This window comes from Podarcis pityusensis (genome assembly GCF_964106645.2).
Source record: "Podarcis pityusensis genome assembly, chromosome: 3".
Classification (NCBI taxonomy): domain Eukaryota; kingdom Metazoa; phylum Chordata; class Lepidosauria; order Squamata; family Lacertidae; genus Podarcis; species Podarcis pityusensis.
In genome coordinates this window covers 70979394-71005286 of record NC_138026.1, presented here as the reverse complement: position 1 = coordinate 71005286, position 25893 = coordinate 70979394, and the positions used below count along the sequence as shown (strand labels likewise).

The 25893-nt window shown below is 40.2% G+C and overlaps 2 protein-coding genes across 3 annotated transcripts in view; both read right to left on the bottom strand.

The window, feature by feature from the left end:
* Positions 1-25893, bottom strand: part of PACRG (parkin coregulated) — a 227162-nt gene that overhangs the window by 133062 nt on the left and 68207 nt on the right. The gene's annotated exons all lie outside the window — the stretch shown is intronic.
* Positions 12151-12673, bottom strand: LOC308472750 (PAT complex subunit Asterix). The gene has a single exon (XM_080997838.1). The coding sequence runs from the start codon at positions 12626-12628 to the stop codon at positions 12308-12310; it is 321 nt and encodes a 106-aa protein (XP_080853964.1). The 5' UTR covers positions 12629-12673; the 3' UTR covers positions 12151-12307.

The following is a 25893-nucleotide window of genomic DNA, read 5'->3' as shown; positions in this document are numbered from 1 at the left end:
GGTAGCCTTCTGCTACAAACACCTACTACAAACAGCTGGTGTTACAAACATCAAATATGCATTGGTCAGGTGTCATAAGGGTGCAATTCTGAGCTCTCACCATTTACACATACAGATGTATACAGTATGACCATTGAACTGAGATATGATTAAAGGTAAAGGGACCCCTGACTATTAGGTCCAGTTGTGGCCGACTCTGGGGTTGCGGCGCTCATCTCGCTTTATTGGCCGAGGGAGCCAGCATACAGCTTCTGGGTCATGTGGCCAGCACGACTAAGCCTCTTCTGGCATACCAGAGCAGCGCACGGAAACACTGTTTACCTTCCCACCAGAGCGGTACCTATTTATCTACTTGCACTTTGAGTGCTTTTGAACTGCTAGGTTGGCAGGAGCAGGGACTAAGCAATGGGAGCTCACCCCGTTGCGGGGATTCGAACCGCTGACCTTCTGATCAGCAAGTCCTAGGCTCTGTGGTTTAACCCACAGCGCCAAACACGTCCCGAGATATGATTACTGTTGGTCATAATGCAACATTTCATTATTTTTTGCATTGGACAAGAAATCTTAACTCACATTGGATACATTTTACTTTAAATAAGAAAAGCAGTGACTTCAGTAAGAAACACACAACGTGTACTCTGACCTGGAGGAAAAAGTGATCATCCCTACATGAACAAGAACTAATACAGTTACTTTAAATTGTTAATTGCAGCATTGGAGGCTGCAGGGAGATAGTGATTATCAAGGAAAGCATTTGAATCATTGTATTTTACCACATTTCCCAATAATTTAGTAGAAAATAAAAGCAGTAAGACCAAAAAGTAATCATAATCGCAGTCCAAAATAAAACAACTGTGCCAATATTATTCACTAGCCACATATTTCTGTGCTAGTAATTCTCACAAAAATGCATCTGCCCTATTGTCTTGTTTTTTAGAGGACATCAAAGAATGAACAATAGTGGAATCAATTCAGTACAGTGGTACCTCGGGTTAAGTACTTAATTCGTTCTGGAAGTCTGTTCTCAACCTGAAACTGTTTTTAACCTGAGGTACCACTTTAGCTAATGGGGCCTCCCGCTACCGCTGCGCTGCCGCCGCATGATTTCTGTTCTCATCCTAAAGCAAAATTCTTAACCCGAGGTACTGTTTCTGGGTTAGCGGAGTCTGTAACCTGAAGCGTCTGTAACCCAAGGTACCACTGTATATCTTTGTGAAATAACTGGAGCGTCGGGGGTGGGGGCAAGGCCATAATTTTAAAGTGGTGCCTTCACTTTCCAAGGAAATTGTGCCATATATAATTCTGAAGCTACAGCAAGTATTTCAGCCCGAAACCTAGTCAAGAGCAGACTTTTTAAAAACAGCAAATGGTTTATTAATAGGTGCACAATCCTCTGAGGCCCCACTTCCTACAGTGAAACGCGTATTGTACACAACTTTCTATACCTGAGCAGTCGTTCTTTTTGCGGAGGGCATGCAAACTAAGAATCTTTTCAACTTGCTGAATGCTCAGTGCAGAATCATGGTGCTGTTGGGCAGGATCTTGCTTAATCCTAACACTCTCAGGAACCAGCCCTTCTGTAGTAAAAAAGCATATCATGTACAGAACACACTGGGCTATTCCAGGTCAGCCCAGCTATTTCTAAGGATGTATTTATGGGTGGGTTTCGGTTTCCTCCCACACTTAAAAAAAGTCTCTAGGGGAAACTGCAAATTTGTGAAAAGCAGGCATGGCTAGTAAATAGGCAACTAGCATATATTCTGCATTGTTTTGTTTTCATCATGAAGACAGAATAAGGAAAAGAATAGAAATGAGTTAGAGATTGCAAACACTTCTTGAACTAGGGGAGGTACCGGTAGTTGATGGGGTGAAGGGATACGTGAAATTTCAGTTCACGTATATACCCTGGATTGATGCAGCCTCTTTCTCACATTTCATTTGTTTTTTTAAAAGGATATTCTATTGGCTGAAGTGCAGGATTCAGTTTTGTATGTCACCTCCCAGGGGTGTCAGGGAAATGAAAGATATGTCACACACCTGTTATATTGGCTTTTGAGACTAAGATGCTATGTTATAAACTTAAGGCAGGTGTGACATATGATGACATGCCTTTTCCTTCAGAGGCACACATGCCATTACAATTATATGACCTTTACTGTCTCCTTTGGAGACATCATGTTGATAGTAAATATAACTTGTCACAAAGTTCAGTATAAACCTTACCCAAACTTTCATTCTCTCTCTCTCTCTCTCTCTCTTGACTATATGTGGAATAATTCATTACAGAAGAATCTTTTGAAACATTGGTGTTATCCTGGTCTCCAAACACAAACATAATGTCTCAGATAGCAGATATCATGTTACTCTTTTGATGACTATATGTATACACTCTTCATAGATAATTCTGTTGACAGTATACCGTATACGGCAGAAATGCTTAAAAATAATTGTTTCAGATACCTTCTGAAATAAAAGCAGCTGTGTGAAATGGTGTGCTGTCTGAGAGACAGTCAAAACTGTGGAGTTCTGGATATGGATTCTCAGTGTTCAGTTCACTGCTTATCTATGACACTCTGTGCAGCTGGACAGCTTGAAGGTCTAGTGACCTATTTTTATGCTAGTAAAATCAATGCAATGTTTCTTGTTTCAAATTAAGTTTAAAGAAACTGAAATTATTACTTCTCTTTGTCTCTATTACATTCTGAGAGATGTAACGAAATCACCAGTTGTTTACAGAAATATGAAGGAAATAATTAAAAATCATACCATTCGGTGTAACAATAAGCCCATGTCTCCCTGTTCTACTTTCAAGCAAGGACTCCATCCACTATGCTACACTCAAAAATGTTTGGTAGCTACAAAAATGCATGTTATATACAGGAGTGTTTGCATCCTCTGCCCTTGCATGAACTCCACACAGCACTTAGGCTCTTGATTAAAGGCTGCTTTTGTGTTTCAGAGGCATCGCTCAGATCCATTCCCTCTTTGTGCAGAAGTCAGAGCAGAAAGGTTACATGCACACTCCTCCATGCTACACAGCTGAAAGCACCCAACAGTACACCTCCTCCTCCTCTGAGTGTGGAGCTACTTACACCAGGGACTCAGCTAGACTGGTAAAGAAAAAACTATTTATATGTGTTGTGTGTGCAATATAACATTATGCCACCAGATGGTAATGTGGAGTTCTGTTTTTCTCTACCTGTTTTCCCTGTTTAAATTTACAACGCTTTAAACTGAAACACTTTGATGTGTCTAGATCGAGCCAAGGTTTTCAATACACCAGAGGATCAACAGCTTTATAAGCTGATCTGTAAGAGATCGCTGCACTGTTCTATTCCCTTTTTTCCTAACCCTTGACTAATTTGCCTACATTCCTGTTTATCAAATACCTTTTGTAGCCAAATTGCAACTTCAAAAATAATATAGTAGCAAACCTAGGTTTATGTCTGAGTGTAAAAGCACCTGCCTATATCTCCTCTTCTCATTCATCAGTCATCCAGCAGTAGCCATTCCATCAGGCTACTTGAACTATTTCCATCCCAGCTGGTCATTACAAGAAGAATCAGTGTATCACTTTGTTTTTTCTCACTCCTCCTCACCTGTTTTTCCCTTTGCATCGTGTCTTTTAGATTATAAGGGTTGCATTCCAAATAAGTCACTGCATGAGCAGAATGACTCCCCCCCCCCCCACTACAGTATTTCCTTCTCCCTTCTTTTTGGCAGAAGAACAAACAAACAAGGTGCTGCAGCTAACAGTCACTCTCTGCTGAGTAAACCTGCAAGACATAAATGTTTTAAAAAACCTGCTTGTATTTTTAGATCTACAATTAAAAACCTTAGACATATCTAAAAACTGCAGTGTTGGAAAATGCCCTTTGTTTTTACCCACATGGTTCAGAAAAGAAAAGCATGTGAAACATTCTGTGTGAAATCCATGTATCACTCTGAGTAGACTTAACTCTCAAGAGTCCCATGGCCTGCAAGAAGATCAAATGTATCCATTCTTAAGGAAATCAGCCCTGAGTGCTCACTGGAAGGACAGATCGTGAAGCTGAGGCTCCAATACTTAGGCCACCTCATGAGAAGAGAAGACTCCCTGGAAAAGACCCTAATGTTGGGAAAGATTGAGGGCACAAGAAGAAGGGGAGGACAGAGGATGAGATGGATGGACAGGTTCTTGAAGCTACAAACATGAGTCTGACCAAACTGCAGGAGGCAGTGGAAGACAGGAGTGCCTGGCGTGCTCTGGTCCATGGGGTCACGAAGAGTCGGACACGACTAAACAACAACAACAACAACAACAACAACAGACTTAATTGCCTTAAGTCCAATGACCTGAATCTACTCTGAATTGCCTTAATGTTGGATATCAGCAGTGCCATTTTTTCTAGAAAAAGAGGTGGCGGAAATGAACACCTCCCTTGTTCTTTTAGAATGGCAATGGCACCCACCTGACAGATGCTGGAACTGAGTTCCACAGAAGTCCTGCTGAAAAAAGGCCCTGGATATCACCCTCTGAAACCAAACACATCTTTAGTAAGTTTTCATCGGATAGTGTTTCACTGCTGTCCCTTTCCATCAGCCTTTCTCCACAGTCCTATGCCATTATCTCCTGGCTTCCTGCTTATTTGTACCCTGGCAAAATTATCTGTAATTCTGTGAGTGTATATGTAGTGCAGCCAGAATAATTACAGAAATTCTATCTCTGTGTTCAAAATTGCATAATACATTCTAGGCACAAAATGCCCCTATCCTTTAACAAAGCTTGCTTTTTTACTTGGCTTTCAATGTAAAATGCTATATATGCCCTTAAGATACAGCTTTGTTGTTACTACTTTTTAAATTGCTAATTTAAAAGGCAAGTTGTAGGCACTTCTTGTGGAACTCTTGGTCCAAATCAACTCACACCAAAATGAAGTCTCCTTCCTCTCCCCCATTGCTATAAATGGATTTAAAGATACCCTAGCGCCTTCAGGGTTATGCAGATAAGAAAAGTTCATAGAATCATAGAATTGTTTTAGCTTTCTCAGCATATTAGTTTTACCACATAGGAGAAAAGAATGCTAAAGGTGTTCACTTGACACAGAAAAAAACCTGAAAACTACGCACAATAACTTTTAAAACACTGTACAAAGAAGCAGGACAGAACCATCTGGTCCTAAATTTACTCCACATCAGCGACTGCAAGATCTTATTCCTCCTGCTCTTTGCAATGCCCAGTCCTCTTATCCACAATAAATTCATCATCAATGAGCCTCTGCATTTTATGTTAAGTAAAAATCTTTCATGAAGTTGATTTGCAGGTAAAATTAACACATTTTGATTGACTGTAAAACCAAATATTTGATGCATCTTATGTTGTATACCTATAATTTAATATCTTTAGAGAAAATATACATTGCTATCAAACCAAACACTTTCAATGCTGCTCCACTATATCACTTTTAATGTGGAGTTCCTGTCTTCTTCTACATGGTGTATTTTAAACAAAAATCCCACTAGGAAAAATATGTAAGGAAATTAACAAAGTTTCAGCTAGGTAGCTGATTTTACATTAGAGACACCAAACAAAGCACATAGTTAAAACATCTTCTAGATGAAAATCAAACATAACAGTAGAATGTATGTACATTCAAAAATAACTTATCAAAGAGAGCTTCTTATTAGCTGTCAGTTCAGAGAAACTTCAAAAGCAGTCCCTGAACATCCAATGGTATCTTTCTGACAACCTCCTTATCTCTTACAAGTTGTTATGAGAGCTGAATTAAATTGGCATGTCACAAATTGTGTTTTCTACCACTGTATATCAAAAGGATGAGATACTTCTGATCACATAAGTATTCCTTTTCAGAGAAGGTAAGTTTTGCAAAATAAAGAAAAATCTCAAAGGGCCAGATTGTCTGCAAGTGCTGCCTTAGCTGTATATTTCTGATAAAACCAGGCACCTGTCTGTATGTACCAATACTCTGTTCAGTGGATTGGTTGCATTTTTATATTTTAAGACTAAATTGAAAGAGCTGGATTAAGGAACTTCCTTGGGATTAATCCTTTAATGTGATAGATCACCTTGCATTTGATGACACCTGTTTGTGAATTTATTTAATGTGAATTCCCCTTTTATTAAAAGGACTCCAAAGGTATAGATCACAAAGTGTAAGTTATCCTATGCATATTTAGATATTTTTTCCACAGAATCTGTGGAAATGAAAAATCACAAGTCTTGCAACATGTTATAATCTTACATATTCTTATGGCATAAACTTCAATCACATTTTATAAGATCAACCAGAATATCCTATAAATAAAAGACTAATGATGAGACATAGAACCATATATAGTTCATGAGTTCTGACTTTATAAGATCCACTGTGTGGTATGAGAACTTGCTGGCATGTAAAACATGTATTACGAGACCATAAATAGAGGTATATACAGTGGTACCTCGGGTTAAGTACTTAATTCGTTCCAGAGGTCCGTTCTTAACCTGAAACTGTTCTTAACCTGAAGCACCACTTTAGCTAATGGGGCCTCCTGCTGCTGCCGAGCCGCCGGAGCATGATTTCTGTTCTCATCCTGAAGCAAAGTTCTTAACCTGAGGTAATATTTATGGGTTAGCGGAGTCTATAACCTGAAGCGTATGCAACCTGAAGTGTATGTAACCCGAGGTACCACTGTACCTAGAATTTATAGTTGTGTTTTTGTTTCCAATATGTGCAGTAATCTTTGTGTGTGTGTGTGTGTGTGTGTGTGTGTGTGTGTGTGGTGAAGCTAGAAATATGGTGCTTAAAGCTTAATCCTTTCCTTGTCGGCTGTTTTTTTCTGCTCCACCCCAATTTCCCGTCACTGCCACAGTGGTCCGGTTGAAACTTGCAAATGTAAATATCTGCACCCAGAGGTGTAGCAAGCCCAGGTGGTATCCGGTGCGGATTTTTTTTTGGTCACCCCTCCCCCCACATCAACAGCTCAGAGTAGGCTTGGGAGTCGCAGGCGGGCGCAGCATGTCCGCCCCTCCTTCCTACGCCTCTGCGCCCCCACCCCCACAACTCCCAAGTACCCCGAGCAAGAGCCGCTTATGGCGAGCTGGGGAGGAGGGATCCGACTGCTGTCCGTATGGCACTCCAGCGGCACCGGTGGCAAACCGCTATGTACAGCGCATGTGCTGCGTCGCTACGCACAGTGCATGCGTGCAACACCGCGCATGCGTTGTACATAGCAGTTTGCCGCCGGCACCGCCCAAGAGCTGTACGGATGGTGGCGGGATCCTCTGCTTGCGGCTGCGGCGGCGCAATGGCTGCTCGCGCCGCCGGGCCCGGACCAGGGCGGCAGGCTAAGCATCCCACAGGGTGCCTTCTTGTCACCCTCCCAGACGTGGAACCCGGGGCACCCCACCCCCACCCCCACCTTGCGATGCCACTGTCTGCACCATCTCCCCGCAAGCTTCCAATCCAGTTTACACTGTTCCAAAGAAAGCTGTTTTTCATTTAAATTTTTCATTACATCAGTTTGTGTGGAAATGTAGTTCTTTTACAACGTCTATAAGTTAAGATAACTTATAGCCAGTGTGGTGGCTATAAGAGAGCCAGTGTGGTGTAGTGGTTAAGAGCGGTAGACTCCTAATCTGGGGAACCGGGTTCGCGTCTCCGCTCCTCCACATGCAGCTGCTGGGTGACCTTGGGCCAGTCACACTTCTTTGAAGTCTCTCAGCCCCACTCACCCCACAGAGTGTTTGTTGTGGGGGAGGAAGGGAAAGGAAAATGTTAGCCGCTTTGAGACTCCTTAAAGGGAGTGAAAGGCGGGATATCAAATCCAAACTCTTCTTCTTCTTCTAAAGTGTGACAAATATATTAATTAATCACACAGCTGCACAGTTCTGTGACCCTCTTCCCATAACCAGAACAGGCACCCGAGACCAGATAAATATCACATATTCCTGAAGGCTGCTGAAACTGGCTGGCACAGTTACAACAGCTTTCAAGCAAACATTGAAGCACCACTGGTGTATATACACACTTCACATATGCCTTTGTTTACAGGATATGCATGGTTTTGAAGTACTTCAAAAAGCCTACAAAGATTGTTTGAGCAAAGCTGGTAGCTTTGACAAATGAAATTAGTGTGTATATCACAGGACACATTGCCTCTATAATTCTGCTTTCAACACTCTGAAAAAGCAATTGTCGATCTCCAGTCTTTTTGTCAGAAACTATGCAATCACTGTCATTTCCCTAAGACTTTCCATGCCAGCAAATGAAAGGTTAGGAATTGCACAGGGCATGTCACCTGTTGCAACAAATCCACAGAACATGGTGTTAGCAGTGCAGTCCTCTACATGTCTAAGAAGTAAGTCCCATTGACTTTAGTGGGGCTTGCTCACAGGTAAAGCCATATACGACCAAAGCCAAAGTTGACATCAGCGGCAGATATGGCAGCATACTGTGAAAGGTTAATATGCTAGAAACATGAACAATGTAAAGGGAATGAGTTTTAACCCCCCCAAAAAAGGTGCCCTGTGATGTTTTGAAAATATTGTAATTAAAGCAAGAAATTTTTCTTTTTAAAATGTTTGTACCCAAATAACCTTGTTTTCAGGCCAAGCAATGATAGATTAACTTTCACAAAGAGAAATGCTGTATTTGGATAGCCTCTTCACTTCAATCATTTCCAAAAGATATTATCGCCAAGTCTAAAATCCAGCACTTATATTTGATATAATATGCTAACTAATACTGCACTTTTGCCACTGATTTGCCACTGATTTCAGTGGAAAAACTCTCACTGACTGCTGTAAAACAAGGCTGTACTCTTGGATCCCAAGATTCCTCCTTGGTCATTTATAAAGCAACACGTCCAAATATAAAGCCCTTTCCATCCACCCTGATTAAAAGGGTCTCTAACTAATACTGCATTTCACTGCTATGTTCTTACACTATATAAATGCCAATGTTTTCCAAACTTTTGTCACCTCATAATACCATTTCCTTTGCCTAGATTTATCCACATTTAAGAGCTGCTCAGAGTAGCTTTAAAATCTGCATTAAGATTTAAGAACAGACAGCATTGCTATTATTATTGTCCTGTTTAACGTGAGTGATTGACATTCACTGGTGTAACAACAGCAGGAAGAGAAAGCAGGCATGTTGTCAATCATGTAACCTTACAGCTCCAGGCAGGCTATTAATGTCTTAATTTGTTTTTCAAAAAACTTACATCCTTTTCCTGTATGTGACAAAGCATTTTACAACAATAAAACATACATGCAAAAAATAATAATCCACAAAATGCATTAAACAAATCAATACTAACTGAAGTTCTTTTAACCATCAGCTGCTGAAAAAAATCTCAAGTGCATCTCTAAACCCTAACAGCTCTAGTGGCTGTAATTATATAGTTGATTTTATGTAACCATTTTAAAACTCTAAAAGTCAAAGTATTTTTTTGGGTCTTCATGTTGTTCTTGAACTTCAAGCATATTTTCATATGAAATATTCTGTCCTCTGCAATTAAACTGCCTTTGCAGGTTTTACTAATTTTAGAAGTGTGTGAAGATAATTATAGGAGATTTTTATATAAACCAAACCTTTTCATATAAAGAATGCAGTGCAGGTAATGATACACTGATGCACAGAAGACTTTTCAAAGAAGGTACTGCTGGGTGATGTATTAGAATGCAATAAGACATAAGGAAGGAAACTTATCTTTTGGTACACTGATTTCTGAATTAGTTGATATTTCTCCCCAAACATTCTGCAATGTAAACCAAATATGCAAATATTTAAGAACTCCACAATGCTTTTGGTCTTTGGCCAACAGGAAAAAAGTATTTTCTTGCATGACAGCTGTGAATAAAAACCAAATACGTGCTACATGAGTTATATGTTTCAGGCTAATTCTGTGTGCCTTACTGTAAAATTTTATATGCCAAGTTATTATGTTTGTGAGTACAATATAACACCATTTTATATGGAGAGAGGCTTGTGTTTCTGTTGTGTTTGTAAATAAGAAACTACAATGTCAACTAGTAAACAAGACAACTGGCGATAAAACTTGATCACTTTCCAATAAATTGAGAATCTAAAATACAGCTGCATTATAAATGGGTTCATAGTTTTGTGTAAATGTCCTTCTCTTCCCGCATTAAAAATTATCCCATCCACAAATACTTTGGTTTTCATGCCTCCTTTCTGTTATTCATAAAATACAAATGAAGTGTACATAAATAATATGATGGAACTTACATATTCTCTCATGAAAATGAATGGGAGCAGGAATTGTCCCATGACTATTTGGAGCAAAGTATAATAACTGTAAGGGATGCGGGTCGCGCTGTGGGTAAAACCTCAGTGCCTAGGACTTGCCGATCGTATGGTCGGCAGTTCGAATCCCCGCGGCGGGGTGAGCTCCCGTCTTTCGGTCCCAGCTCCTGCCCACCTAGCAGTTCGAAAGCACCCCTAAGTGCAAGTAGATAAATAGGTACCGCTTTATAGCGGGAAGGTAAACGGCGTTTCCGTGTGCTGCGCTGGTGCTGGCTCGCCAGAGCAGCTTCGTCACGCTGGCCAAGTGACCTGGAAGTGTCTGTGGACAGCGCTGGCTCCCGGCCTCTTGAGATGAGCGCACAACCCTAGAGTCAGACGCGACTGGCCCGTACGGGCAGGGGTACCTTTACCTTATAATAACAGTACTCAGTGGAGCTACTAGGATGGAGAGGGGAATCCTGTTGCCCCTGCAAAAAGAATCAGGGTTTGTCTCCAGCTTAAGAATGTTTCAGATTTCAGTTCTACTTTCCTCCATAGAAATGAATGGTTGTTATTGAGTATGGAATAATATAAAAGAGCTGTCCTCAAATAAATTAGTAAGGTGGAAGCAAATGTTGTCCTACCTAGTACACAGATAAGATGGTGTCAAGAGACTGCATATTTTGCTTTCACCTCAACAGTCTTTCCTAAGTACAGCCCTTTAGGATTCTTCCATAAAATTCAATAGGAACCATTCACTTATGGGAGAGGAACTTTTCCATAAGAGAAAGAACAGGGAGGTGTGATATTAGAAGGGGACAGATTAGAAGGGGACAGAGGACTGCAGATCTCTCTGTCTACAGAAGGCTATAGACAAAGACTATGGATTTCTGTATATAGAATGCACGTATGCTCATTACCTTCCTTGGATTTCTTGATACAAAGGCAAGAGAAAGCTGAGTATAACTGTACATGCACTCTGGACTTAAGGCTGATTTCGAAAAAGCTTAAGGAACTACTAGGAGAAGTCCCATGGTCAGAAACACTCAGAGAGAGGGGGCCACTAGGGGTGCATCAGAAGATGGCTGACAATAACATCTCTCCGACCCACACGAGGTAATTAAGAGGCTGTGATGGGAGTAAACAGCCTCCCGGCCTCCCCAAGCGTATGGGGGGGGGGACTGCCCTTGCCTGCTGTGCCCTATACCACCCCCGAACTTGAGGGGGTGAGGGCACTAGGCAGAAAGCCCTTGTGCGGATTTCGGCGCTCCTGGACGCTGTCTCTGATTCGCGCCTCTAGCTGCAGCAACTTCAAAAGAAACAATTAGGAGGAAGCTAATGCACATATTTCAAGGAAGAATGGGGAGTAAATACTGCTAACTGAAGAGATCTCTGAGAAACAAGACGGGTCGGAGGAACAGGAATAAATCATGAGAAGACACACCAAGGCTCGGTATGTTCGGCAACGGGACTGGATGGGGGGGGACTTTCCTTTCTTTTCTCTATGTGATTAACCAAGAATCCCCCCCCCCCACGTCACAAGTCAGAAATGCCGTTTAAATGACTTAAGCTGAGGATTTAAGACTGTGTGGAGATAATTTTCTAACCAAAGCATGCTTTAAGGAGATCGTGGAAAGTATAAGAGCTTTGGAATGACGCAGCAAAAAATAGCGTCACCATTTTGGCAAGTTCTGTCGACAGACTTATGTCTGGGAGGAGGAATAGATCTGTTTTCATATTGTGGGTGAGCCTCCTCAGAGGGACTAAAGAAGGCGACAGATTTGCGAGACTAATGATGGAAAGAGTGCTTTTATTTATGAAAGTGATGATATATGGAAACCATCTCGACATGATGATTGGACGAACGGAAAAATTCACACAGGATTATAACTGGAGTTTATCTGTGGTTTTTTTGTGGTTTTTTTTCCTAATAACCATCACTTTATTAATGCAGCAAAATGAGTACTCCCAAGACATGTGCAAATGGATCTGCATTGCCTGAGAAAATAGTCCTCTCTGTTGAGGGCATGCACCTCTGTTTTGCAAGAGGAGCTCTGAAGAGAGGCAATAACCTTTCACCAAGGAGGAGACATGGGTTGTGGGTTTTGCAGATAGGACATCACTACAGCCGAGATAGACAACATGAAGCTGCTCATCATCTGTTTGGTATCTTCTGAACTCCGAGAATTGGCAAAGCTGATGAATGAACAGTAGACAGCAATCCAGGCACACCACTTTAGCTTCAGCATCAAGCCACACATACTGAAAATCATTCCCAGTAGATTCATGTAGTCTGGTGTGGGGTCTTCCAGGGTAGGGTTATTCTCTGTGGATGGAGGTTTGTATCTGAGAACGCGATTTGGCCGCCGCGGGTCCATTACGTTGTTACCGGCCATCCTGCACCACCTCTGGCTAACTCCGAGCAGCGCCCCCACCCCTCGGCCGCCCAACTGGAGTTTATCTGCTTAAGGAGATTATCAGAAGAGATCATAAAGAAAAAAAAGAAAAATATACGAACAAGACAAGATGTGGGAACAGCAAGATAGGACTGGATAGAATTATGAACATTATTTGGACAGATTTGTGGATATTAACGCAGCTGCAAGAAGATGATTGGAATCCCCTTCGGAACCTGAAATATGGGTCCCCCCAAACAAAAAAAATTTAAAATTCGGCTTTGTAATTCGGAATTTATGTGATGTGATTTGATTTGATTTGATTTGATTGGTCGGTTAATAAAAATTATTTTTAAAAAAAAGAAACACTCAGAGAGAAGGGAGTCAAAGACGGATGGGCGTTTCTTTCTTCTTCTTTTTAATGTTTTATTTAAGCATATTTACAAACAAACAATAAGGTACACACACTCAACCCCAAAAACCAATGATGAGCTGAGATTCAAGAAGGGTATGTATAAGAAATGGAAGAAAGGGGAAATTATGAAAGAAGAGTATACACAAGTAGCCAACAACTGAAGGGAGATGGAGCAAGCTTGTTTTCTCCTGCACCAGAGGGTAGGAATGAAACCAGTGGCCTCAAGCTGCAAGAAAGGGAGAACTTTCTGATGGTAAGGGCAGTTCACCAGAGGAACAGACTCCCTCAGAAGGTGGTGGACTCTCTTTCCTTGGAGACTTTTAAGCAGAGGTTGGATGGCCATCTGTCATGGATGCTTTAGTTGGGATTCCTACATAGCAGGGGGTTAGACTAGATGACCCTCATGGTCCTTTCCAGCTCTACAATTCTACAATTCCCCTATGCAAATCTGTTGTTACAATGATATTCTGCTGTAGGTGGGCACCCTATAGAAAGGAAGGAAGACACACCAAACCAGAAATTCAGTGTTACTAAGAGACATTTATGTTTATGCATGGAGTGAAACATTATTGGGGTCAAAGGACTAGAAGACAAAGCTCTTAATAAAGATGAATGGAGCTACTGCATGTGCATTAGGGAAGCATCATATATACTTCTTCATTCCTGTCTCAAGCCCAAAGAAGTTAAGTACTACATTGTCTCTTGCATTACTTCATTTTAAAAAATGAAGTAATGAAGTCATTGGTTTGAACCCAATTCAAGTCACATTCAGGCTATACCTACTGAAATTAGTGGACAAGTTAGTCATGACTACGGATAGAAAGATCTGTCAATTTTGGTTCTCTCAAGTTCTCATTTTTCCAATCTTAAATTCAGTTGTCCACATTTTACAGCAATTCTACAGTAATTTGTGGATTTTCTTATTTAATCCTCATGAAAATTCACCAGAATTTTAGTCTGAATTCCTCCTAATAAAGAATTATTATATGACTAATGTTCATGCAAATATATTTCCCTAAAGCAATGCCATTCTGAGTATTATTTTCACTAAAAATTTCCCCTATGGTATTGTTGTAACCATTGGTTGGAGAAGTGCATTGCAAAATATGGGTAACTATGGATAGTTAAAACACTGAAACAGATATAACAAATAACAGTACAATCCCATGCATGCTTTATAAAAAGTCAGGGTTGAATGAGGCTTACTCCCTTGCAAGTGTAGGTAGGATTGCCACTTCAATAGCATTTAAAATGTCTAGCTCATTACACCATCTTTTAGCAGAAAGAAAAAAATACTCTTTAAAACATTCCCATCCAAACGGCTCAAGTCAGACGTTCTGTATAGTCAGGCCACCCAAAATGTAACCCTCATCAACGTCCTACCATAGATGCCCCCTGACCTTATCTTCAGTAAGTGTTATAGCCTCAGAAGCTCCCAGACCATTCAATGGACCCTGGGGAAAAAAACTTATTTAACTTAGGCAAAGTCACAAATGGAACCTTTGAATGTATTTAAGTTTCCACCCACACTATTATCCTGCCATGATCAGAATTACTTCTTGACATTGAAAACGTTATTGGTATCTCTCTACTTGCACAAACCTACGTTTATGTAGGTGTTAGAACTGAAGGAGGAAATGTGAAGTATCATTACAGCTACTAACCAGTTCAGGCTAATGGAAAGTTAAAATGTTTGAACTGTTGAATCCTTTAACATCTTTTCTCTAACATTAAAACTTTTGTTTTTATTCAGTCTTGGTTTAACTCACTCCTTTTGGGAGAGATCCTGAGGCCACAGTGAGAAAGGACAGCAAATCACCTACAATGTGAATATGGTTTAGGGCAGGAGCAGCAAATCTTTTGGAGCTCAAAAACCACATTGAGAGTTCACCACGACTTCAATGTCTGCATGCTAGCAAATGCACACACACACAGGGTAGGGGGAGAGAAAAGCAGCCTGCGCTTGGCTATACACATACTTAGCAGATTGGAAACATACATAGAGACACAGGTTTGGGCGCAAACACACATTCAGGCAGGCAGACACACACACACCCAATAGACAATGAAAATGTGTGATCATTAACAATCATTCTCAAGATGATTGCCCCAGTCACTTTGCGTGGCAAGGGGTATCTTGGGTGAAGTAGGTGGAGATACTGGTGTCCCACAGTCACCAGCCCCTAAACTCTCATGTGTCACCAAAATATTAAGCCTTGGTAACGTCATAGGGATATTTTCCTTGTGCCAGTTGTTTTCAATTCAGGCTCCAAACATGTTTGTGGTGAACTTGTCAAATGAATAGGCTGAGCACAAGACAGACCACAATTTTGCAATCCAATCACAAACCTTCCAAATGTTGGTTGCAAAGCTGTGGTCATGATTAAACGACTCACAATCACAGGGCTGCTTCACAGTAAATATATTTTGAAGTTAGGACTGAAAACAAGGAGGCTCGTCACAAGGACAAGGGTCATGTGAATTGGCCTTTAGTCAGGATGGACTGAAAAGTAAAGAACTTGGACACATTCCATCTCTCAGAGGATTAGTGGTGTAGGCTAAATTAGCCTTAATTGTAATTAGATTCTGTGGGGCTCTGCAAAGGAGAAAGCTCTGAAGTATGCCATCGTGCCAGGAATTTCAGACAAACAGTACTCACAAAGAGGGGGAAGAGGAGAAACAGATTCACAAAAATCAGCAGACAAAATAATTTGCGTACGAAAGGAAAATGGTAAGAAATAGTTCTTAAATATGAAAAAGAAAACATTTACAGGCCACTTTAGATATAATTGCCCAGCAATTTGGATTGTAAAGTTCTGTAATCTCTATACAATGCAGCATATTTTATTGTTCACATTACAATGCGGCATTGCTACATTCCAAGAGAGACTAAAATTAAGCACTTTCCTTAAGATGTTCTTTCTTGAATTTGATTATTCTGGTAAATACTGCAATATTTCATGGCGAAGAGTATGAATACAAGCCAGTCTCCTCATCTTGGAAGTCACCACATATACAACTTGATTCTCAAAGGAGGCTGCATGGTCACGATCTTAAAGGCACACATTCATTTCAATGTGGCAACATAGCTTCAGAGACTGAGAGACCTTAAGAGCTACTGCAGAGCAACACACTCCAACAGACCTGCAGTTTCATCTCCAGAGTCAGTATAAATATCCAGTCTAGCACAAGGGATAGGAGGAGGAAGCAGGATGGAATCATTGCCAAATGGCAGGGGGCAGCTGCAGGAGATCTCTTTGGCCAGGGTCTCAGGCCTCAAATTTAGCTCAATATTTGTTAATTTTTTGGCATTTAGCAACCTTTCTTTATGCACATTGGACGAAATTGTGACACACATTCCAAGCTTAGATCTGCAAATTTAAACAATTAGGAGATGCATTTGCTAAATTACATTTTTTTTGTTAACCAATATAGATTTTGTCATATGCTTAGTATCAACTCTATTACATGAAGCTCACAGCCTTTCAAAGAACTAACCATGTTTTAAGAACCAAACAAGAACACAGGCTGCTGGCAGGAGAGCAAAAGGGCATATAAAAACTGCTGGCATAGAAGAGGAAATAAATCTCACCTGCCTCCATTAAATTAATACTGTCCACTTCCTAAAATTACTGTGTAGGATGTCTAGCAACATTCTAATTTTCTTTCCTCCAAATCTGCTTTGGGCCTATTCCAATCCATCTACGACATTTCCACTCTTTTCGAGTCACCCTCACAAATATGATGTCAAATATTAAGGCATCACAGAAACACACAGCTTGAAAGGAATTCCACAGGCTTTCAGTTTCATCTGTTCTTAACTACAGCCAATGAGTACATAGGGTGGAATTCAATGACGCGCTAAGTGGGGTATGCACCTGGAAAATGAGGTCCACTCATGAAACGTCACTTTTCCACCCTCTCCTTTACCCCTGTGCCCCTTAAACCTGTTCTGGGCTTTTCCCCCAACCTTCCAGAGCAGATTTAGGGGGAAGGAAGAAGGAGAAAAGTTCTGTTGTGCAAGTGGACTTCATTCCATGCAAACAACAACTTCGTTGAATCCCGCCCGTAGCATCCAAATTGTAGCATGCCACCATTACAGAGAAGAAGCAGTGTGTCACTGCATAAGAACCTTTGTCAGCCAGGTGTGCTCTAGATATTTTGGACCACAAGTCCCAGCATCCCTGGAAGTTGAAGTGCAAAACATTTGGAGGGTGCCAGGTTGATGAAGGCTGCTGAAAAAGCTACAGCAGGGCAAGAAAAAGCTTCAATGGCAAACTGAGAAGCCAAGAGCCACTGACCGAAAAAAAGAATGAGGAAGATGCTTTTCTCCTCAGAAATATAATGACTGATTGGTCACCAGACACAGATGCAAAACTATGTCTATCGATGAAAACATCCTCAGCCCCTAGGCACTATCCACACCACCTGATACCTACCAGTAATTTCCAACTTTGCTCTTATGAAGCAGCTGAAAAACAAAGCTAAAATGCTGAAATAGATGTTACAAATAGCAGTACAATCTTATGCATGCTTCTTCAAAAGTAAGTCTTACTGGGTTCAATGAGGCTTACTCCTTTGCAAGTGTATGTAGGATTGCCACTTCAATAGCATTTAAAATGTCTAGCTCATTGCAAATCTTCACTGCTTGTCTTTCAACTTTTAAAAGTGTGGGATGTGTGGGATTGAGCTATATTATTATCACTCAAGTGGAAATTGTCAGAGAAAATTGTATGGGAAGTCTACAGTTTTGTCCAGATAACTTTAAACAAATAAGAAAATTTCATCAAGCTCAAACTACTTTCAAGGATTCTGTTGCAGAAAGCGGTATTATAAGGAAAGACTGATTTGCTATATAGGAGCATAGTTACTTTTTTGGATCCTTCAAAACTACCATCTAAACAAACTACAAACAAGTTATATAGTTCTGATTTTTAAAAATAAAGTACACACAGTGTAAACAGGTTATAATGAACTATTTCATTCATTATTATGCTGTGGCTCCATTCTTCTCCCCAAAACCAAATGAAGCCAATTTCACAGCCACTCTGACTTCGAAATGAATGAATGTACACAACATGACTTCCCTTTCCTTCAGTTACAAGACTGGAAGAGGTGAACACACTCATTCACAATTGTGCTAATATAGATAAACATGAGCACTAGCATGGACAATGGCAAAGCGAGATATTTTCCTCACTCCCATTTCACTAAGTATAGGAGAATAGGTCTGCCTTATCTGGCACAGGAAATTGCTGGAGCCTCCCTTTCGCTCATTATTATTTTAAATTGTAGGTGAAGCATTGTGCTGTCACTTGGGATCCAGGACTTTTCCCATGGTTGTCTGAATCTCACACAATAGGTTAGTTGGCAGTCACAAATAGATGATTTAGTCCTGCAAAAAACTCTTAGGGAGCACAAAGGATAGAGTCCCATTTCAGTAGGGTTGCCATATTTCAAATAGTTAAATTCCTGATGCCCGCAAAGTTGTTAAGCTTTTCTTAGGAAACCTAACCCAAAAATAGTGATTTTAAGCTTTCTGAGCTGTTTCCACTGCTTTTTCCATCGCGTTGTACATCTAGGTTTTCCCTGATATTTTGCCAATTCGGCAAAATTCCCCCGACGTCATTTTTCCACCCGAAAACCAGGACATGTCAGGAAGTATGGCAAGACTACATTTCAGTAACAATGCAAAGGGAAAGTCATTGGTTCTGTTGCCCACAGAACACATGGCAGAGATCCACATGACAGGTGCTCAGAATCGTGAGTTATGCATTGGCATTCCAGTTCACACAAAGATCAGAGTCATACTGGTGTTCCAAGTCCCATGGTGTATTGTATGTTCTTCACATTGGTTTCGCTTCCTCAACTTTGTGTGCTGAAGCATGAATTGGGGAATATGGGAAACTCCTTTAGCAACTCCCTTAATGTCTCCAGTAATAAAAAGGATCGTTCTGGGTGGTCGCTGTCAGAAATACATGTCTCCTTTTCTATGCCTCCTTCTTGATCATATCCTTTGATTTGGTTCTCCTCATTAACCCTCAGTACATTCTGTGTGTCCCAAATTTTCCTAAAAGATTATCTTAAAAATCACAGCACTATTAGATTTGAGTCAATGATGAAATCTCTAGCTAACTGATTTGCCCTGCTGTTATGTTGCAAAAATAATTCCTAAAAGTTTTTATTAAATCTCAGTACTTATACATATCCGTTTATATTAAGGAAAAGTCTCTGTCCGAAATACAAGTAAATTCACTTTCACAGAATCATAGAACTGGAAAGCACTTTGAGGATCATCTAGTCCAACCCCCTGCAAGGCAAGAATCTCAACACACGGTACCCCATCCAATTTGAAACCATACCCGACCAGACTCTGCTCAGCTTTGCAAATGTGCTTAACAGTTTTACTGCTGCACCACTGGGAGGTGGTCATTTTCATTTGTTTATAAATAATTTAAATGACTTTCTATTAGATTGTTAACATTACCACTTTACTTTCTTAATTGTCTTAAAAGAGTGATATGCTAAAATCAAATCCAGGCTCAGATTTTGAAAGTGCTATCAAAGGGGCTCAAAGATCCTAAAGATACAACAGCTTATAAAAATCAATGGGAGATTCAGGTGTGTTACAACTGCAGGCATAAACCCTAATGAATAATAAGATTCAGAAATGATAACACTGCCTAGAAGTGCAGTGACAAAACCAGTGAAGGAAGAAATAATCTTAACTCACACCTGCATTACAGGCCAGCTGGTTGCATCAGGCATACAAAATATAATCAGGGCAGACAACCAGGTTTAAATTTGTAAGCCCAACATGAGGTTCATGACAAAATCATATCTCAATATGAACTGCAGTGTAGTTACACCACCTTAAGTAATATATGCATTGGCTTGTTTTTGTTTTTTTTTTAGGCTTCACTAAACACTGAGGTTCATGAATAACAAATGATTATTTATATCAATCCCAGCAACAAATCATTGACAAAATATTCTCAAACAAGAGAAAAACAAATCATGACTGAAAAACAAAAAAGGCTCAGAATAAAATGCTTGTTTTAAAAATCATGCTCTTGACTTACGCATCTTATGCTGCTATCCAGGATATTCAGTGACTGGCTCCCCCAGAAGCCCAGACCTGGAAAACTGGGTCATTCTCATCTGCTGGAGGCTTAGAGACTTGAACTCCTACGGTTTGAATTATTCTCAACAGCTGCTCCTTATAACAAACTACTGAAGAACTTGCAGAGATTGGTTTCTGATCTTCCATTTCATTTGGAGATAGATCTGAGGCCATTTCTGAATGCTCAGAGTCTGATGGGCCCAGTCCACCCATGACTTCCTACTTTGCAGATTCTCATAAAAGAGGAATGTTGCCCCTTTCCATGTTAAGTCATGCTTCTTACACTTTGCAATGCCTGTCACCAAAGTTTGCAATTACCTGGTTCAGGATAAGAATGTATCCTGCTTGTAATGCTTAGATAAATTGTGGATCAAATGTCATCCTGCCCCTCAAAAGACGTTTAACTCTCTAGATTGTAATGTAAAACAGAGCTTTCCAAACTTTTCATGTTGGTGATGCACTTTTTAGACATGCCTCATTTTGCGACACAGTAGTTCAGTTTTACTAGCAAACAGGAGGTTAAACAAACCCCTTATAAGAGTGTTGTGCGACACACCTACACATTGAAGCCGGCACACTAACATGTTGCAACACACAGTTTGGAAAGCTCTGGTGTAAAATGAGATTCTGCACATGCAAGGTCAGCATTAGTAGTAGCTACTATGGTAGGGCAGAGCTGCACTCCAGATACCAGCATTGCTAAATATTATGAGGACTGGGTTGGGGCAGGAGCACTGGCACGGCCAGTCTGGTGCTCCCATTGCTGCCCTGCCAACGGAAGTTTGTCCTTCTAAGCTGCATTAATGTATTCAGTCCTTCCCACTGTCTTCATCTTTCCTCTGCTGACCCAAGAAATAATGAACCACTTCAAGCAGTGCCAAGCACAGCTTCACTACACTGCATCAAAAGCACAGGAGCAGACCACATAATATTTTCTCATAACACTGGATTTTAAGAGTGAAAGGTGACTTAAGTAAAAGCAGGAACAGCAAGCTTTTCATCTTTTGCATCTGGTGCATTCTATTTTCTGCCCATTTTGGCAGCTGTAGCTTTATGTACTTAGTGAATACAATTTCAAAGTATATTCTTACCCACTGACAACAATTCTCCCCCCCCCCCATTTAAGCCATTTTTAGTTATGTGCATCTCTTGTTATGTCTTTGATGTTGTATACATTTCTTCTATCTTCACTGTGGGGTGAGTAACACATTTCACAGTGAACAAAACCCTGATGTATTTATTTCCTCCTTATTTTGAGTCCCTTTAATGATACTTCTGAATATGGACTTCTGGATTTGACTCTGCTATTTAGCACAGATAAGTAGCACAGCAATAACCAAAGGAAAGGATGCTTAACGAGAACTGGAAGATTGGGACTTTGCACTGGGACTAGATAGGATAGTAGGCAACACTTTTCATTTATATTTCAAGAAAAGTTAATTCCAAGCATCTAACATTAAGTGTTTATGACAATTCTTCCTCAAAGTAATATACGTTTTAATCTTCTAATTTAGTTGGATATCTGAGCAATTGTGCCCAGTAATTTTCTTCTAAAAAGTCTGCCAATTCTCTGACATTTACTGGGGTCTCTTTAATAGGGTTTTATAACTTTTATTCCGTGCCATAAAATTTTGTGCCACTGTTAAGTTGTTTATTGTTGCTGTTTACATTCACACAAAAACACCAACAGTTGATCCGTTTATATTAGCACATGTAGTAACAAATACTGTATAGCAGCACTTCACAATATAACAAAATCATAGGGCAATTTTTGTGGGAGTGCAAGAAATGCAAAAAGAACATCATAAAGTACTTGGGGGGGAAAAACACCAAGGTAGCTTTGGGAGAAGAAATAACCCCTATAATATCCCATCAAAATACCTGAGGTATGTTGATATAAGCAACAATCACCGGCATGATATAAAATGTTCATAAAAGCTCTGATGAGTGTAAGCTTTGTTACTCCTATTCAATATGCAGCTATACGAAGGGAAACAGCCGTTCTGGACTGCATAATCAGACAACATAGCAGAATGCTTCCCTTCAGTCTGACGTTAAAAAATCACTAGAGTATTTCTCTGACAAGTCTGATTTAGACAGTAAACAGTCTACACACATTATTACTGAAAGGATATCCATGAGATCCAGGTTAACAAGTTATAAATCACCTTTTTTATTGCTTAAAGCAGCAGCTGAGAATTGTTTGATGTAACCAATTTCTATTTTTAACTACTGGCACAATTTAAACATGCTGCATTTTCCGTCTTTACATGCAAAGAAAAAGGAGAGATTAAAAGAGTGGCGCAAAGAGGGAAAATTATAATTGGAGAGCTGCAGGTGTTTTAAAAGTGTGTAATATCTGATGCACATTTCATAACTGTGTGTGTGTGTGTGTGTGTGTGTGTGTGTGTACACACACACAGAGAGAGAAAATCAGCCATTATTTCTATAATAAAATATTTGTTGTATTAATGCAACTACTGTTTTATGAGCAGAGTAATAAGTTTAAATTCCTTCTCCAACTTTAATCCCATGTGATTTAACACAGCAGCCATAGCATTAGATGCCCACATTGCAATGTCTTGTTTTTAGCTTCCCGCTCTCTTGAAATGGATCAAAGATGAAACGTTGGCATAATAATAATTGTTGATGATGGGAATGAAATTATCTTACAATAACTATCTCTGCTTGTCAGAAGCCTACTTACATATTGAAATATTATTACTTGAGTATAGTTTGAGGAAAATAATAATAATAATAATAATAATAATAATAATAATAATAATAAATTTATTATTTATACCCCGCCCATCTGGCTGAGTTTCCCCAGCCACTCTGGGTGGCTCCCAATCAAATGTTAAAAACAGTGCAGCTTTAAATATTAAAAACTTCCCTGAACAGGGCTGCCATCAGATGTCTTTTAAAGATATGATAGCTGCTTATTTCCTTCACATCTGAAGGGAGGGTGTTCCACAGGGTGGGCGCCACTACCGAGAAGGCCCTCTGTATGGTTCCCTGTAACCTCACTTCTCGCAATGAGGGAACCACCAGAAGGCCCTCGGCACTGGATCTCAGTGTCCGGGCTGAACGATGGGGGTGGAGACGCTCCTTCAGGTATACAGGACCGAAGCCGTTTCGGGCTTTAAAGGTCAACACCAGCACTTTGAATTGTGCTCGGAAACGTACTGGGAGCCAATGCAGATCTCTTAGGACCGGTGTTATGTGGTCCCGGCAGCCAGTCCCAGTCACCAGTCTAGCTGCCGCATTCTGGATTAATTGCAGTTTCCAGGTCACCTTCAAAGGTAGCCCCACGTACAGCGCATTGCAGTAGTCCAAGCGGGAGAAAACTGGAGCGTGCACCACTCTGGCGAGACAGTCCGTGGGCAGGTAGGGGCTTAGCCTGCATACCAGGTGGTCTGGTAGACAGCTGCCCTGGACACAGAATTAACCTGCACCTCCATGGACAGCTGTGAGTCCAAAATGACTCTCAGGCTGCGCACCTGGTCCTTCAGGGGCACAGTTACCCCATTCAGGACCAGGGAATCCCCCACAAGGGGCAGGAGAATGCCGGATCCCTAACTACTGAGGCTGTCCTAGAGAGAGGTTTATGGTCAGGGAGCAGTATGCTATAAAGTTCAAAAATAAACAAACCTCTCCTCCCCATGCAATATGGAAAGGTTTCAGGAATGGAGAAGGAGGCAGTTAAATACAGCAACATGATATTTTGCCCCTTGACGTTGTACTACATCTTGAATATTTTTCTGAAGGTCAAGTCAGTTTCTTTCAAGTACAACTAGCCTAAGACATTTATACCCTGGGTAAACCCTGAACTTAATATAATGAAAATGCTGAAAATGAATTTCTGAATCTCTATCTACTATGTAACAGAATCCCATTCCCAAGAATAGCACTGATCAATCAAAACCTGTTGGTCCATAGTCCTAAAAAATGCAAGATATAAAATCTATTTTTACTCAAGAATCCAAATTTCATTCTAAATCCACACTTTAATCTACCAAATCTGCAAACCTATATATGAATCTGTCTTGGGACATACATACAGTTACCTGGGGAAATGTCCCATTGAACTTAATGATAATTATTTCTTGGTAGGATTGTGCAGTAAATAAGGTACTTGTACTTCCCTACAGTTGTGGTTAACACACAAACTTGCGGGGGGGGGGGGCTTTAGCTTCCTTTTTATATACACAATCTAAAGACCTCTAGACTATACAGAAAGAGTCATTCTGAGGCCTACTAGTGCTCAACAAGAGGATTTTTGCCATTAGAGATGTCCCAAATGCTTACTCCCACAACAGACAGGCACATTATAGAATATATAAGCGGAATTGTAATTGACAAATATAAAATAATCATGTCAATGTCAGAGTACAGATATAAAAGATTAGTGAAGTGGAACATGAAAGAGGAGTTTTCAATATCAATGAACAGAAAGCACTACTGAGATTAGAGTAGGAAAGATCAGGAAGATGCGTTTCTGGTGACAAGGACAGGGCAATTTTACTTTATTAAACAAGCCAGCGCATGTGGAAACTCAATGGTCAAAGCAGTGAAAAAAGGTGACTTTCATGCTCATGTTCAGGAATCCAAGGATGATCAGATGTACAAAAATGACTCTTGCACATACAAACTGGATCATTTCAAAAAGGGAAGCTGTGGGCCCTGACTCAAATATGTATGCTTAAAGCTGTCATGGCTGCTGGCATTCAGCTCAGTCAGACACCTCATAATTATGCTACTCAGCTGTTTTCTAGAAGAAGGAGGAACTAAGTCCAAGAAGAGGACTTCTTCCTACCTTCAAGGATTTTGAAGAGAGCAATCACAGTCTCAGCGCTGGATCCAGGGAGCACTTATAAGCACAGCACCTATCTGAATGTGTGTTTTCTCATCCAGCAAGTGATGTTTACTTATGCTACCTGATTGGAACAGGGAATTAACATGAAAAACCAAAATGTACTGTATTGGAATAGAAGGCTGCTGCTCTAAAAACACACACCAAAACACTTTTGAAAAATTATCTAGTTCAATATATCTCTATGATCAAATTTATTAGAGTTATACAGAAATGTGATATCAGAAGTCACATTAATCTGTATGTGCCATATGTAGGAATTGTCCCACTTAAACTTAATCCATTCTTCCTACTGCTGAAAATAAATGCATAGTTCACCCTTGTGCCACAAATTATTCTAAGAATTGTAATATATTATGTCACAACAAATGAAAATGACTCAAATATCATCCCGTTCTGTACTGTGGTTTTAAGAATGCGTTCCTCAATACGGAAATACAAAGGAGCATACTTATCACAGACAACAATTTCCTGTTTCTTTTCCTGAGAATATGTCTAATGGGAAATTAAAGATTTTAATCATGGCATTATGACAATTGCTTTTACAAAGCATATCACCAACATTTATTTAATTGCCTTTTTCAGAAGCACATTTCTATTGTGATAGATAATATCATGTATTATATAAAAAGTTTGGATACAAGCTTTCCGATACGACAGCCTATGGAACAACAAAAAAGGAGCTCTTTCTATATTTGCCATTCCACATATGTTCTGTTATCTCAAAGTTTTGCTCTTTTTTGGTGGTTTTATTGAGGAACTAAACAGTGAAAACACATACATACCACAAAACCCAAACAGCTGCTTTTGTTAGAGAAAAGCCATTTCAGGAGAGGGCAATTTGGAGTGAAGAT